At 37.7% G+C, this 13158-nt stretch overlaps 1 protein-coding gene across 1 annotated transcript in view; it reads right to left on the reverse strand.

Annotated features, from left to right (window-relative positions):
- COG5 (component of oligomeric golgi complex 5) overlaps window positions 1–13158 on the reverse strand; it is a 183528-nt gene that overhangs the window by 169910 nt on the left and 460 nt on the right. Inside the window, exons 2-6 of the mRNA XM_035332406.1 lie at window positions 12492–12631; window positions 11453–11510; window positions 8534–8588; window positions 8365–8434; window positions 2935–3055 (exon numbers count right to left, since the gene is read on the reverse strand). Coding sequence (XP_035188297.1) covers window positions 2935–3055; window positions 8365–8434; window positions 8534–8588; window positions 11453–11510; window positions 12492–12631 — 444 coding nt within the window. The remainder of the gene's footprint in view (window positions 1–2934; window positions 3056–8364; window positions 8435–8533; window positions 8589–11452; window positions 11511–12491; window positions 12632–13158) is intronic.

The raw sequence follows: 13158 nt of genomic DNA on the forward strand, positions 1-13158 counted from the left end.
ATTTTCTTTTTCACATTCTATTGTTTACGCTTGCTTAGGAACATTTCTTTTTCACTTTATAAAACATCTGTATAAAAGCATCACAACCAAGAGTAGTCAGGGCATGTAATCCACTGTGTTACCCACTGCGTGACACCTGAATGTGTCATGTGCTTTACCTATCCATATGCTGCATCAGATTCTATAATATGAAGAATAAATCAGAGAAGCAGCTAATAAAGAGCTTATTTAATGAATTATCACAGCTCTGCTTCCACTTTGATAGGGGACCCAAAGACGTGTGTTAGGAGGTTGATGAACTGCAGAAGAAGGTTTATATCTATATAGATATAGATATAGATATATAGATATACACACACACACACACACCATTTAATCTCCAAAAATTACATACTGAATTCAGTTTTTCTTCTTACTGTGTTGAAGCAGAAAGTTAATTTCAAACAATGTGGAAGTCTAACACAGAGCAATTTTATGTCTACTTCAGCTTTAAGTAGAGATCTCAGTGAAAATATTACCAGTTGTTTTCAGAGTCCAGTTCCTAACATCACCTGCTGTTCTGCAGTTCTGCAGGCTACTAGCAACTTTAAAAAGTAGCCAGTAACAAAAAACCCTTTTCAGTAAAAGCTAGTGTTTCTTGTATGTATGTAACTAAATGGACACACACACAGGGTTCCCCCACACCATACATACACACAGAGTGTATTAGTATGTAAAAATAAGTGTCCAGTACCCCAAGACCCCAGTAAGAATAACCTATAAGCATATGCCATATTAGACTATAGAAAATGCAGAGCTTTCATAGTCAAATCATGCTGCTGATGATTTCACAAAGCAGAAATTATATTGCACTAGAAGCATAACAGAAAGGTAACAAACAATGGGAAGAATTTTTCCCTGAATAGCAGCCAAAAGGGATATTCAGAAACATCTGGCCGAAAACACAGATTAATATTAATATTTGACGTGATACCCAGTTCAAAAGCAAGCCTTTCAGGATGCAGAGCTGCCTAACCAACACCAGCCTTTCACACTGCCCATCTCCACCATCTACTTACTATCATCAGACGTTACGAAAGCTTTGGGAGGGTTTATGAAGTACTGCATCTCACCACCAAATAACCAGTGTCTGTTTTCCATGCTTCCCACCTTTCTGATGCCACAAAGCACTACATCACATTTCCCTACAACACGCCGCATCCCACTGCAGCACTCTGAACAGCATTGGCACAAGCCACTGCACCTTCCTCCCCTTTGAGCAGTCACCCCACTCTTAGTAAACCATCTCCAAGCAGGACAGACCCTGCACCTCTCCGCACTGCGGTGTTCCCAAGCACCCACGTGCTGGCCTTCGTGGCCATCTGGAAAGCAGGAAAAACCCAGAACAGGCAAGGTAGGCAGCAGCGAAAAACAGAGAGCTGAAAGGTGAGGGAGGGATGCAAATAAAGAGGTAAGAGAGGAGAAAGGAAGAGATATCAGGAAAAGAGAGGAAGAGAGAAATGATAATAGACAAGGGATTTTACCTGGCTATGAACTGTCCACAATTAAATTAAGGGCCACAAGCCTTGGGTCCTCCCATGCATTGTAGGAGGAAACTCGGGAGTGCTTCCTAAGGGGACATGTTTCCCTTTAACAATAATAATTACTCAGACTTTCACAAGCTTCAGGAAAAGACCAGGTATTTGAAAACAAGAAGCTCAAAAAATTGTGGCACTTTAACAAACGAAAGTGGAAGGTCTCCTTTTAAATTGTAAAAGATTGAGGAAGGAGGGTAATAAAAGGATTGTTTTTTCTTTTAAAGAAATATTAAAAACTACACAAGATAGCGCAAACGTCTCATATATTACCATTAAATTGTACTAATTATTTGAATAGGATTTAGCATTCAGATTAATCCCACAAGATTTGTAATTCAGGCAGTTAAAAGACAGCATTACTTATATATCCTCGTGATGAGAGGAGAGACCAAAACCAAGACACAGTAGTAAAAAATATATATTCTAGCTTAGAACACTACAATTGATGCTCTAGTGCTTCAGCCAAACTGATGTACTGAATAAATATTTAAAGTTTCCACTTGCAACATAGCATCTGCTAATTATAAGACTAAATCATTGTCTAATAATTTTTTGATTACACAGTATAAAAGGAGCAGCAGTGACAAATACGCACAATAAACCTCAGGATGATTCTGAATGTTTGATAGTTCAGCCCTCCCACAACCTATTTTTGGAAGCTGAAATTTGAATACCAAATTAAACCAAAGGAGAAACAACTGGCAAGATACCATATACAACAGTGATGACTGATCTCCAAGACTAATGGGATGTTCTTCGCTGCTTCCTGCAGCACCGTGTGGAAGTACCCAAGCTAGCTGAAGAACGAAAAACAGTCCAGCAATGTAACATGAGTGCCACGAGAAGTATTTTATCACTCTTTCTACAAGCCAGTAAAATCCAGGGCAAATTAGTCACTACTGCAGCAGAATGCTTCCAGTATCTGAATTAGCCTAGGTATCTGTGTATCGTATCACATATGGTTTCCCTAAAGGTCAAAGGGGCAATAATTTTCTTTTAAGACACAAGCTGTCGTTCAAATTATGACTTACTGTAGTGCAATGTCTTCCTAAAGCTAAATATATGATCTGTCGCCTCTGAAGGTATTTTATACGAACTGGAAGGGAAAAAAGACGCTGGTATGTAAGGAATAATGAGCAGCACTGGGAAGGCCTGGGTGCACCGGTCGGGAAGGGGGGATGTGCTGACCAAGGATTGCACCAGACCAGAGCCTGCCCTGAACAGAAGCCACCCTGACTTGGGAGGAAACAGAACCATGGTAAGAAGTTTTAGGGGATTCTTTGTTAAGTCACACACTATCATAAGTCATAGGAGTGCAAGCTAGAAATGCCTCTAAAAGTAACTAAGAAGGACTCACCAAGTTCATTGAGACTCTGGGCAGCTTTTGTTATCTCCCTGCTTCCTCCTTGTAGTTGTCCTTGAAGTCTCTTACTGAGATGCAAGATGCGTATTATCCTCCGCAGCAAGTCACAGGCAGCCTGCAGAGAAATCCTAGCATTAGAGGATGTTATCAGCTCATTACGATCGCATAATTTTAAACCTCAAATATGGAAACATTTTCACCAAAAAGGAAATATGAATGTGAATAAAAACAAAGAACTTAGAACACTGAAAAGGAATTATTTTTTTACAATTTAATGCAATGACAGATACTTTCAACAGCTGGAAATTATATTTACTGGGCTACGGACATTATGCTGTCTTTACTAGCAAAAAAAAAAAAAAAAAGAAAAAAAAAAGGAATTCAGGACCCTATGACAGAAACATGTTCTATTTCTAACCAGAAGTGAAGATTTTTTTATATTACGCATCCCTGCTAAATAGTTCTCCTCTCTCTAAACACCAGTAAAATTAAGAAGTCAGATCCAAAATAAGCAAAATGGCAGCATTTACTACTGAGGACAATATAACTTCAAGGCTTAAAAGCAGTATTATAAATATTGACTCTTGTGGCAGGAACGCATGTAAAGATACATTTTCATCAAAACATTTCTAAGGCCATTCACCTACATGCACTCAACTCTTAGTTCATATTACTTCATAGGTTTACGAAAATACGTGGCATTCCTAACTTAAGATGGATGCATATGCAGATTTTCAGGAAAAATATTTCCATTGTGTTTTCATTAGCATCAAATCAGAACAAAGGTATTGCTGACACCTGAATCAAACATAATAGTTTCACCATTTTTCACTCAGCCAATGTTTTCAAACAGGTTCTCTCATTCTATGCAGTAAATAACGGAGACAAAAAGAGTTACATTGAGTGCATGATGAATTTTTTCAGTCTTACAATGGAAGAGGGTTCTGATGACATAAGAGGACTCCTAAAGATGCATGAAACTTTTTAGAGACCAGTAATGAAACAGGCCATAGAACAAGCAGAGATAACAGGGTTCATCTAGGACTGGACTGAGTTAGTCAGGTTAGAAGGTACATGCTACGGGAGAAGCAACATTCTGGAGTGGCTAGCATCGACATTACAATTCAGAAATGTGACTTCGGAGAAGGTAGAAAAGTACATGGATTTCAGTGCAGTTACTGGCATTACTTTGAAACTTGTCTCCAGCATCTGCAATCAGATTAACAGGAGAGGTAAGTAAGAAATTTGGAATGAGTAAGACACAGTTGTTCAGAGTCATTTTCCCTTGCACTGATGACAAAGTCTCCTGAAAGATTTATCTTATGGATATCAAAATGAAATTAAAATTACTTTAAAATATATTTAATATGTGACAGATTTTGAACCCTTTTTTTTAGACTCAAGTTAATGTCTTGAAAACTGATGTTAAGCACACACATTTTCATATATAAATCGCTTCAACCAATATTCAGTGGACTGCAGAACTTGCCAACCCCTACTGTACGCCAGCATAAAACAATGGAAGTACATATATTAAAATTTTATTCAACATCTAGGCACAACAAAAGAAGGAAAAATTACAAAAGCCCCACTGAGACAAATCACCGAAAGCACGCTTACTCTTACTGCTTTCTGCTCTGTATCACATAGCATTAAGTGCAAGTTTCCTAGGCATTCTGAGATGACTTAACCACATGATTTCTATTATCATTAGTAAGAACCAAGTGGGGCTTATCCTGCTTTTGAGAGATTAACATATCAGTTTTTATTAATCCATTTCTTTAATTAGAAAAATCTTGATCCACATACCACTTTCATATCTGTGAACTAAATTTCTGCAAGACGGATCAAAAATAGCTTTTGATATAGTGCACTGTGCTTCATCAAGTAGTAGGACATTGTATTACTACTTTGCCTTTAGATTTAATTATTTCCTAATCCAATTGTGTACCTCTGGCTAACGTTTTTCCCTAGGAATTCAACTTCAGTTATCTTCTGACCATCTTGTACTTTACACGCCAAAGAGTATTTCTCTTTCATTTGATTGTTGTTCGTTATCTCCCGTACCAAGAAACAACCTTTTAAAAGGACTATTGAGCTGAATAAGAGATAGGAAAAGCTACATTTAGATACAACTTCTAACCCTGTGAATCAGAAGGGAGAGAAAATTCCAAAGACACTGAAGATGCACTCTTAACTTTACAGCCATCACTACTGCATTGTGCCCTTGACAAACATTGTTTCACATAAGTATTTCCATTTACATGACTTGTTCAACTTAATAAAACTCTCAGTCACTGCAAAAGAATGCAATATATGAGGACTGTGTTTTGGAAATAACAAAATGCATCTAGTAGCGGAGTTATTCAGGGATGCTAGATTATCAAACCTGACCACCAGCACAACAGAAGTCTGAATTAATTCAAGAAACAGTCACTTCTGGGGTCAAAATAGTATGCTTTTCTAAAGGAGATGCTTCCATCTAAGAAAGAATAAATTCCACTGTTCAAGTAAGAATTAATTTGGAAAAATGCCAGTGGCCTGAGTTAGGCCCACTGTTTTTAGTAAAATCAAAAATCAAACACGATTTTTCTGGAGATTGCATTTTAGTTATCTGCTGAAATTTAAACCAACATATCAACAGTATTGCTACAATTCAAATTAACAAAGCCTCTTACTTTTAATCTTAAGTTAGTTTAATGAAATTATTGAAGGAAGACTTAATTACAAAGACAAGACCACCTGAAATTCTGCCAGCACATAGCTCATATATGCAATTGCAGATATCCGCCAGATCACAATGCAAGTGAATTGCATGTGCATACGTGATGTATATATGTGCTTGTACATACCACGCAATATATAGGAGTTACATATATGCTTGTATATGTAACACAAGCCTGAAGAAAGATGGGACAGTCCACTATCTTAAGACAACATTGACTATCTAGGTTCTGTAGTACCAGGAAAAACTCTGCTGCTGGAACACACTTTAAAGAGAGAATAATTTTAAACTATAGACGTATGTTTTTTAAATAAAAAAGCTTTCAAAGATTTGATATTATAGGGATTTTTAAACTTTATATATATCCAAAATTAAGAAACTATGTAGAAACACTTAGAACTCCACAGAAAATAACTCTCTGAAGGACAAACTCTCTGTCTACGTATTTCAGCTGTTAACTAATCCCATTTAGCTTGTGATATGCCATGGAAAGACTATGAATGTGCTCAGAAGAGGATAGTAAGATTTAAAGTAGGAAGTAAGCTTTGTGAGTCTATTACTCCCCTGGGATGCCATGAAGCTGTAAGAGCAGAGCAAGAAATAATACAAAAGCATACAGTAGAGATTTAGAATTCAGGACTGGATTTGAAGTTTGACAATGAATTTGCAGTGAGAATGTTTATGAAAAAGCCAGACTATATTAAAAACAATTAAGGATAGCAAAATCTAGCTTTATGCAAGCCAAATACTCCTTCAGTTTGTGAGCAGTCCCATAGCAATCAAAGGAGAAGCACGAAAGTAATCCAACCATGAATACAGGAGGCCTTTAAACACCACACAGCTCAGCAAAGCAGCAAAAGATAACTGCCAACCCTACAGATTTTGACAGAGAGCATCCTCTTTTATCAGTCACCTACTTTTTGATATATACTTATTGTACTAACTGTATATCAAATGATAAAATTAGCAAGTTTGAAATTGTCCATGTCACAGGTGTCTCATTCATAAGCCGTGCCACAGCCAGGAAGTGAGTTGTTTGCTGTGCTGATGCCCTTCCTTCCTGAACAAATAAGGCAACCAGGTAAAAGGACACAACAGCAACATAATGCACTCAGTATGTATCTGACAACACAAGGGGACAGCAGCTCTCATGCTAACGGCTCTCACTGTGAGACAGGCTAGAGTCATCCTTTCATTGTGTGCTGAGGTCAGTAGGCAGCTATGGACGCAAGGACAGAGCCTAGCAGGCTTCCTTCACCCTGCACCTTTTTTTTTTTTTTTTTGGACTGCATTTAGAACAAGAGGACTCACAGCTCAGAAAAGCCAGATATTACGAATGCCCTGGCACAGGCTGAGTAATGTTGACCCCCAGCCCCTGGGTGCATGATACTTTCAAACCACAGAAAAATCCATGTAACCTCTGTAAGGTCATATCCCTGCTATAGCAAAGAGGAAGCAAAGCAAACCCAAGAAATATTGCCTATATTCAGGGCCTTTCACAGTTTGACTTTGTGTAAGGTCAAGGAAGAAACGATCTTCATCTTTAGCCTCAAATTCCCACAACGCTTTCCACAGCTGCAACATACACCAGAGAACAAAAAAGAAAAGCTGCACCTAACCTGGCATACAGAAGTCATGGAAACTTTGCCCACTGGCAAAAACAGTGACAGCTGGAGTTGGAAAGAACAGGAGAAGCAGCTGAACAAACTGCCTGAACAGACTGGTAAGAGCTTCCTGCTGAACTTCACTGCTACTGAAAATGATGTAGAACATATCACAACTTCATCTAAGAGACTAGTGCACTTGCTCCACCAGCCCGCAGACTAGAAACTGCATGCAACCGTTTGCAGTCTCACCTCCTCTGGTGTACAACAGCAGTCAATGGCAATCTACTGGAGCATATATCCACAGCTCACATTTCTGCTACTAAAAGATAAATTCCTACCTCTGCAAAGTCAAGTAAAATTTGCTAAGAGAAACAGTCCAAACAGAAACTCATTTAACATTTACAGATTTGGGGTTGTGTTTCTTTCCAAACCATAAACTGAATAATGCAGCTATATTGACTCCTGAAGATCTATGGAATAGTTTTCAACTATAATAAAATCAGAAATAGAAGTGGTTGACACTTACCGTCACTGTGAAAAACTCCCCCACTGCTCTCCTTTAGCACAGAACTACACTCTCTGTAGACTCCACTTACATTCAAAAGATAGAAACAGCTACGTACCTGGGCTTCTGAAACATTGAAACCCCAACTGGCTCTGTAAATGGCACCTTGGCCATCTTGAAAGAACTATTTCCCAAACTCTTTACTAAACTACAGTTAAGCCTGCATTAATGTAAACGAGAAAAGTATCTCCAACACACTGATACCGTAACAGTATCAAACATACCCAGACAGTAATGAAAATTTACCTAACCTGTGCTCTGATAGCCTTTCATTCTTACCCACCATCTCCCAGAAACTAACACAGCTAATGCAAAGGTCAGTTTCCTACTTTGTAATGTGAAGCACTTCTCAGTAGTTCATGAGGAGACGTGCAAATACCGACTTTTACTGAGAAATACCGAGAGCAAACTGCAGTCTACTGATGGAAATCCCACCCATATCTGACGATTCACATGGGAGGACTAGAGGACTGCGAAGCAAGGCATATTAAAAAGACTTTTTAAAATGTATTTTTAATACAGCTTACCTGAAGCTTTGCTAGCTGAGCAGTGCGAGATACTATTTTGTTGTAGGGATCAATGATTTTGGCTCTAATTCTAAAAATAAGAAGAGAAATTTATTTGTGGAAGTATTAATAAGTACATGATAGAACAATTAAGAATTTGGGCTTTCTAATCACATTATGAATGGCATACCTATCAACAGTACTTTGTAGAGCACCAATTCGAGTCTGCATCATTTGGAGAACACCTGCAAAATAAAGCAGATGTTTTAAACATAACACATCAATTATAGAAAGAACTACTCCTCAAAACACATCTCCTGCAGACTACTTCTACACTAAAAAAAAAAAAAAAAAAGCTGTTTCACACTTTACAATAAAACATTCAAAGAGATTGAAATGAATGAGACACACGATATTTGGAAATAAACTGAGCAGGTAATCAGTGAATTACTGAATGTTATGTAAAAATTTACTGGTACAGAGTAAAACCCTACAGAAGATACATTGCTCTGAAATTCATCATATGTTAAGTTTCAAATAATATTTAGAAGATGTTGCTTCCTAAGAGAATGATGATCAAGATGCTGTTCAAAGGCATATAACCTGATACAAACAGCTGAACGTGATATAAAAAAATGCCACAACTTGTTTAACAAAGGAACTAGACAATTCAGAGAAACCAACAGACAGGGAAAACTGAAAAGAGAAGCAATTCTACTTCAAGATTTTCTTCCTGTGCCTAAGCATCTTTAGCAAAAAGTAAGGTATCACTGTCGTTGTGAGATCATCTAATTTAGATTACAAACAGAGCAAACTACCCTAATCGTGTTTGTTCCAGATGAATTTGGAAAAGCAGCACAAAAAAACCCACAAGCACAGTTTTCTTTTCTGCCTAAATTGCAAACAAAGCAGTCAAGGGTAGCAATCATTTTTGCAATGTAGAATCAGCCTGCTGAGAATTTAATTAAGTTACACAAGCCCAGACCTATGAAATTATTTTTGTTTCAGTTATTGTTAGCACTCTCAAACATCCTATGTTTTTGTAAAGCCCTGTTTCCAAGCTTGTCTTCATCAAATTGGACAAAACTACAATAAAATACAGAAAGACAAAAAATAAACAAAATTACTGCTAATAGTGTTTTGTTCAACCTGTTCTGTACTAGGACCGTATTTCGTCTGTATTGTGTAAATATGCCTCCTCCCATATTCTCTGTATTTCAAAACCATGAACTTGTCTTATTGTGAGATTCAGGGGTCTTCTGACATCTATACATGGAAGGACAGGCATGCAATTCGCACACACCAAAAGATGAAGATATAATAGGATGAATTCTCCACTCTACACTGGAACAAGGGAGGGCCAGTGACATGACATTGATACATGTCTGGTGTATGCTTTTTAGCAATACCTCCTGCCAGAAGGCATTTTTAGGATGGGTAGAAAGGTAATCTACCCTCTGCATCTGTTGCGTACGATACAGGATGATACTGTCTAGCCTACCTTGAGCTAACACGGGATTCAAGATACCTGTTGAGCTATCTATAGAAACAGAAAAGAGTATTTAGCAGTGTACTGTTAACAAAGTGAACCGACCTAAAAAAAAAAAAAAGTCCCCAGCAATTTCCTTAACGAGTTGGGCAGAGTAAAGGTTTTTGCAACACTTAAAATGTCATCTTTGCTTGCACAAAACTGTAGTTTCTACTAATGCTTCAAGTGTCTACAAATCTCAGAATTAGAACCCTCCTGTATTTCTCTTTCCCTCACACAGTGGAGGCCTTTTAAGGAGAATAAACCTACATTAATGAAAAAAACTCAAGACTTTTTAGGCAGATTAGATTTTATTTTTACTTTTGGTTATGAGCTGTAAAAAATGTGTTACCACACCTGACCTGTAGAATTGTTTTAAAACTGAATAGCCGTTTTTGAAATACTTCACTCTTTTCTCAGAGCAATTTTAGGTAGGAATGCCTTCAGAAACAACCATGATTTCTGAACATAGGTCCACTGAGCACAAATTGAGACTGGAAGATATTTATCCATTAGTCAGATGTAGATGTCGACTACAGATTCTTATCACCGTATTTGGAGGATGAACACAGATTCCAGACTTCCTATGCTTTAATTTTCCAACTGTTTAAAACTATTTGGGGGTTACCATTTCTAGATTAAATAAGCATTTCTCTATTTTATCTACACATGAATGCCAAAAATTGAATGCTGTATCCAAAAATTTCCAGTTGCTCAGGAGGTACTACAACTGTCAGCAACCAGAAAATCTCTGATTATGCTAAAACCTGAAAGCAGATGATAAGACAAAGGCAAGCTACTCTGCAAGTTACAGAATATAGGTGGGGAAGGGAATACGTTTGGATCCCGTACTGTATGTCAATTACCATGTTATAGAAGTAAATAACTTTGTGAAAAAAAAATAATAATAAAATAAAATAATAAATAAATAAGATCATGCAAAGTTCCCAACTGTCAAAGAGCAGAGCAGAATGACAAGTCTAATGAGCTCCTGGCAGATCCATATTCTGCAACCATTTTTCTGTACAGATTCCATGGTTCTCAAGTAAAGCCTTTAAAGTCAGCAGTTTATATTAAAAGCCAGAACCCAAACAGTGGAATAACACAAATGTACACATTTAGTTTAGTAGTTTCCTACTAGGAAAAAAATAATCTCAGTTCATGTGTTAAAGCCTCTTCAGTTAAGATTTCTACACTATGCGACACATGCATATGCAGCATTTACAAACTTGGTATTTATGGTAACAGATACTGAAATAAAATTAGATTTATTCAGAAAAAAATATGTATTAAAAGGTCAAAAAGACTCGATTACTAAAGTTGCTCAGAACTGATTATCAAGATACTTTTTCCTATGAGGTAGTTATTGCAGGAAAGTATCAGTCAAATCTCCCTGGAGCTCCATCTGCTGACTTAAAAAAAAAAAAAAAAAAAAAAAAAAAAATCCCTGCCACATTAGTTCTCAGAAGTAAGTTCTGTAGCTACAAAAAAACAAAGTGGACAGTGAATGATGTTCCCTGTGCACATGTTAAAAATGCTTCCTTACTCATAATAAATAGCAAGTAAGGTAACTGTTCCTACCTTCCAGGGATTCAATTCCAGTTGCTTGAGCCAAAAGGTCTTCATGTCTTGCAACAACCTTAAAAAAAAAGAAAGAGAAAAGAGAAATCACAACAGAAGAATGAATGGAGATGAGAGGGACATGTAAAATAGTGTATATAGTCTTCCTACATTACGGAGACCCAGGAAAAAGTAGCCACACCTTAAAGATGAAAGGGTTTTCGGTACATGTTTTAATTCACAAAAAACTGCAAGCTCAGAATGGGAAGAGGGTCAGCTATTGCAGTGTAGTTGACATCTTAATTAAAGTCAGCAGAGCAATCATGTTTCAATTCACCCTCAGATACAGTAATAATAATTATAAATGTAAGCTTACTAATCGCACAGTAATAACATATTTTTAATATTTTAATTTATATTTATGGAAGTTAAAAACTAGTTCCCAATGAATTTACCAATGAGGGGGAGCAGGTCTTCAAACCACACACAAATTTAACATGTACTCTCATGGAAAGGTCAACAGTTTTGTGGTGTCTGTGTGGATTTTACCAAACAGTCTTTGACTATCCAAACTCAAGAGCCTTTCTGAAGGTGTGGAGGTGTGTAAGCATAGGTTACGTTTGCCCAGCTAAAGGTGAGGATTAGGGCCTAGGTTACGCTCCAGCACAGGATGAAAGGGTGCAAGACAAATCATTCCCTGTCTACTCACAGTCACCATCCCAAAACACAGAAAAGTTTTTCTGACAGCTGACAGGATTAATTTGAAAGAATTAGGGAGCATCCTTAAGAAGAACGATGGAACCTCAGTGCATACAGAAACTGAGTGCAGAAACAAAAAAAAAACAAACAGTGTACAGCTTCTTCATAGGGGTATTAGGAGTGGGCTTGTCTGAGTTAGGTATCAGACTCACTACTGTATTTGCTGCAAGTTGTATTTTCAGTTAGTTATTGCTTGCACAGTTAACTGGGCAATTTCAATAGCAACAAGATTGTAAGACTGCTCGGCGTTTAATCAGTTTATATCAACCACCCCAGAGCAACAGGCATGCTTTAAACTTACTTGTAAATGAAGCTCTTTATCCAGCTGACTAATACCTTGGGCAAGTTTTGCTAGTTGCTCAGCTATCACAGCCTGATGGATGGACTGCGAAGTGTAAGCTTTCACATCAAAGTCTTCTCTGAAGAAGTCAGCATAACATTCTGAAAGAGATTTAGATGTTATCATCATGCTTCAAGCCAGCAATATTTGTGGACCTACAGCACACAGCTCTCAGCACACAGATCTCTCCTCAGTTTCTCCAGATGTAACAGCATGCATCCTCTACATCACATAACGTAAGCGTGACACTGACTTGAGAAGAGACCACAAGCAAGAGGAACATGCTCAGAGCTGATGACTGTTGGTTGTTTTTTTTGTAAATGGTGAAAAAAGACACATGTTCCTTTAATCCCCGCAGCCTTTTCTTGAGCAGAGTGCACCGAAAGGTACTGACACCCTCAAGCTTTTCGGATGTAACCAGGGTGAGGCCACTGAGTCTGGACCCAGAACCAACACACAGCAGCCACCTCTGAGAATCGAAGCGGCAATACACGCAACTTCATGAAACCGTACCGCGGCTGATAATGGTGTTTACTACAATGCTAAATTAAGAAATGATGCCACAAGGGTGGTTTTTAACGAAGCGAGATGTGTGCTGGTTTGCACGGAAGGCTCAGTGGTGGTATTA

Source organism: Oxyura jamaicensis, chromosome 1 (genome assembly GCF_011077185.1).
Source record: "Oxyura jamaicensis isolate SHBP4307 breed ruddy duck chromosome 1, BPBGC_Ojam_1.0, whole genome shotgun sequence".
NCBI classification, from domain to species: Eukaryota; Metazoa; Chordata; class Aves; order Anseriformes; family Anatidae; genus Oxyura; species Oxyura jamaicensis.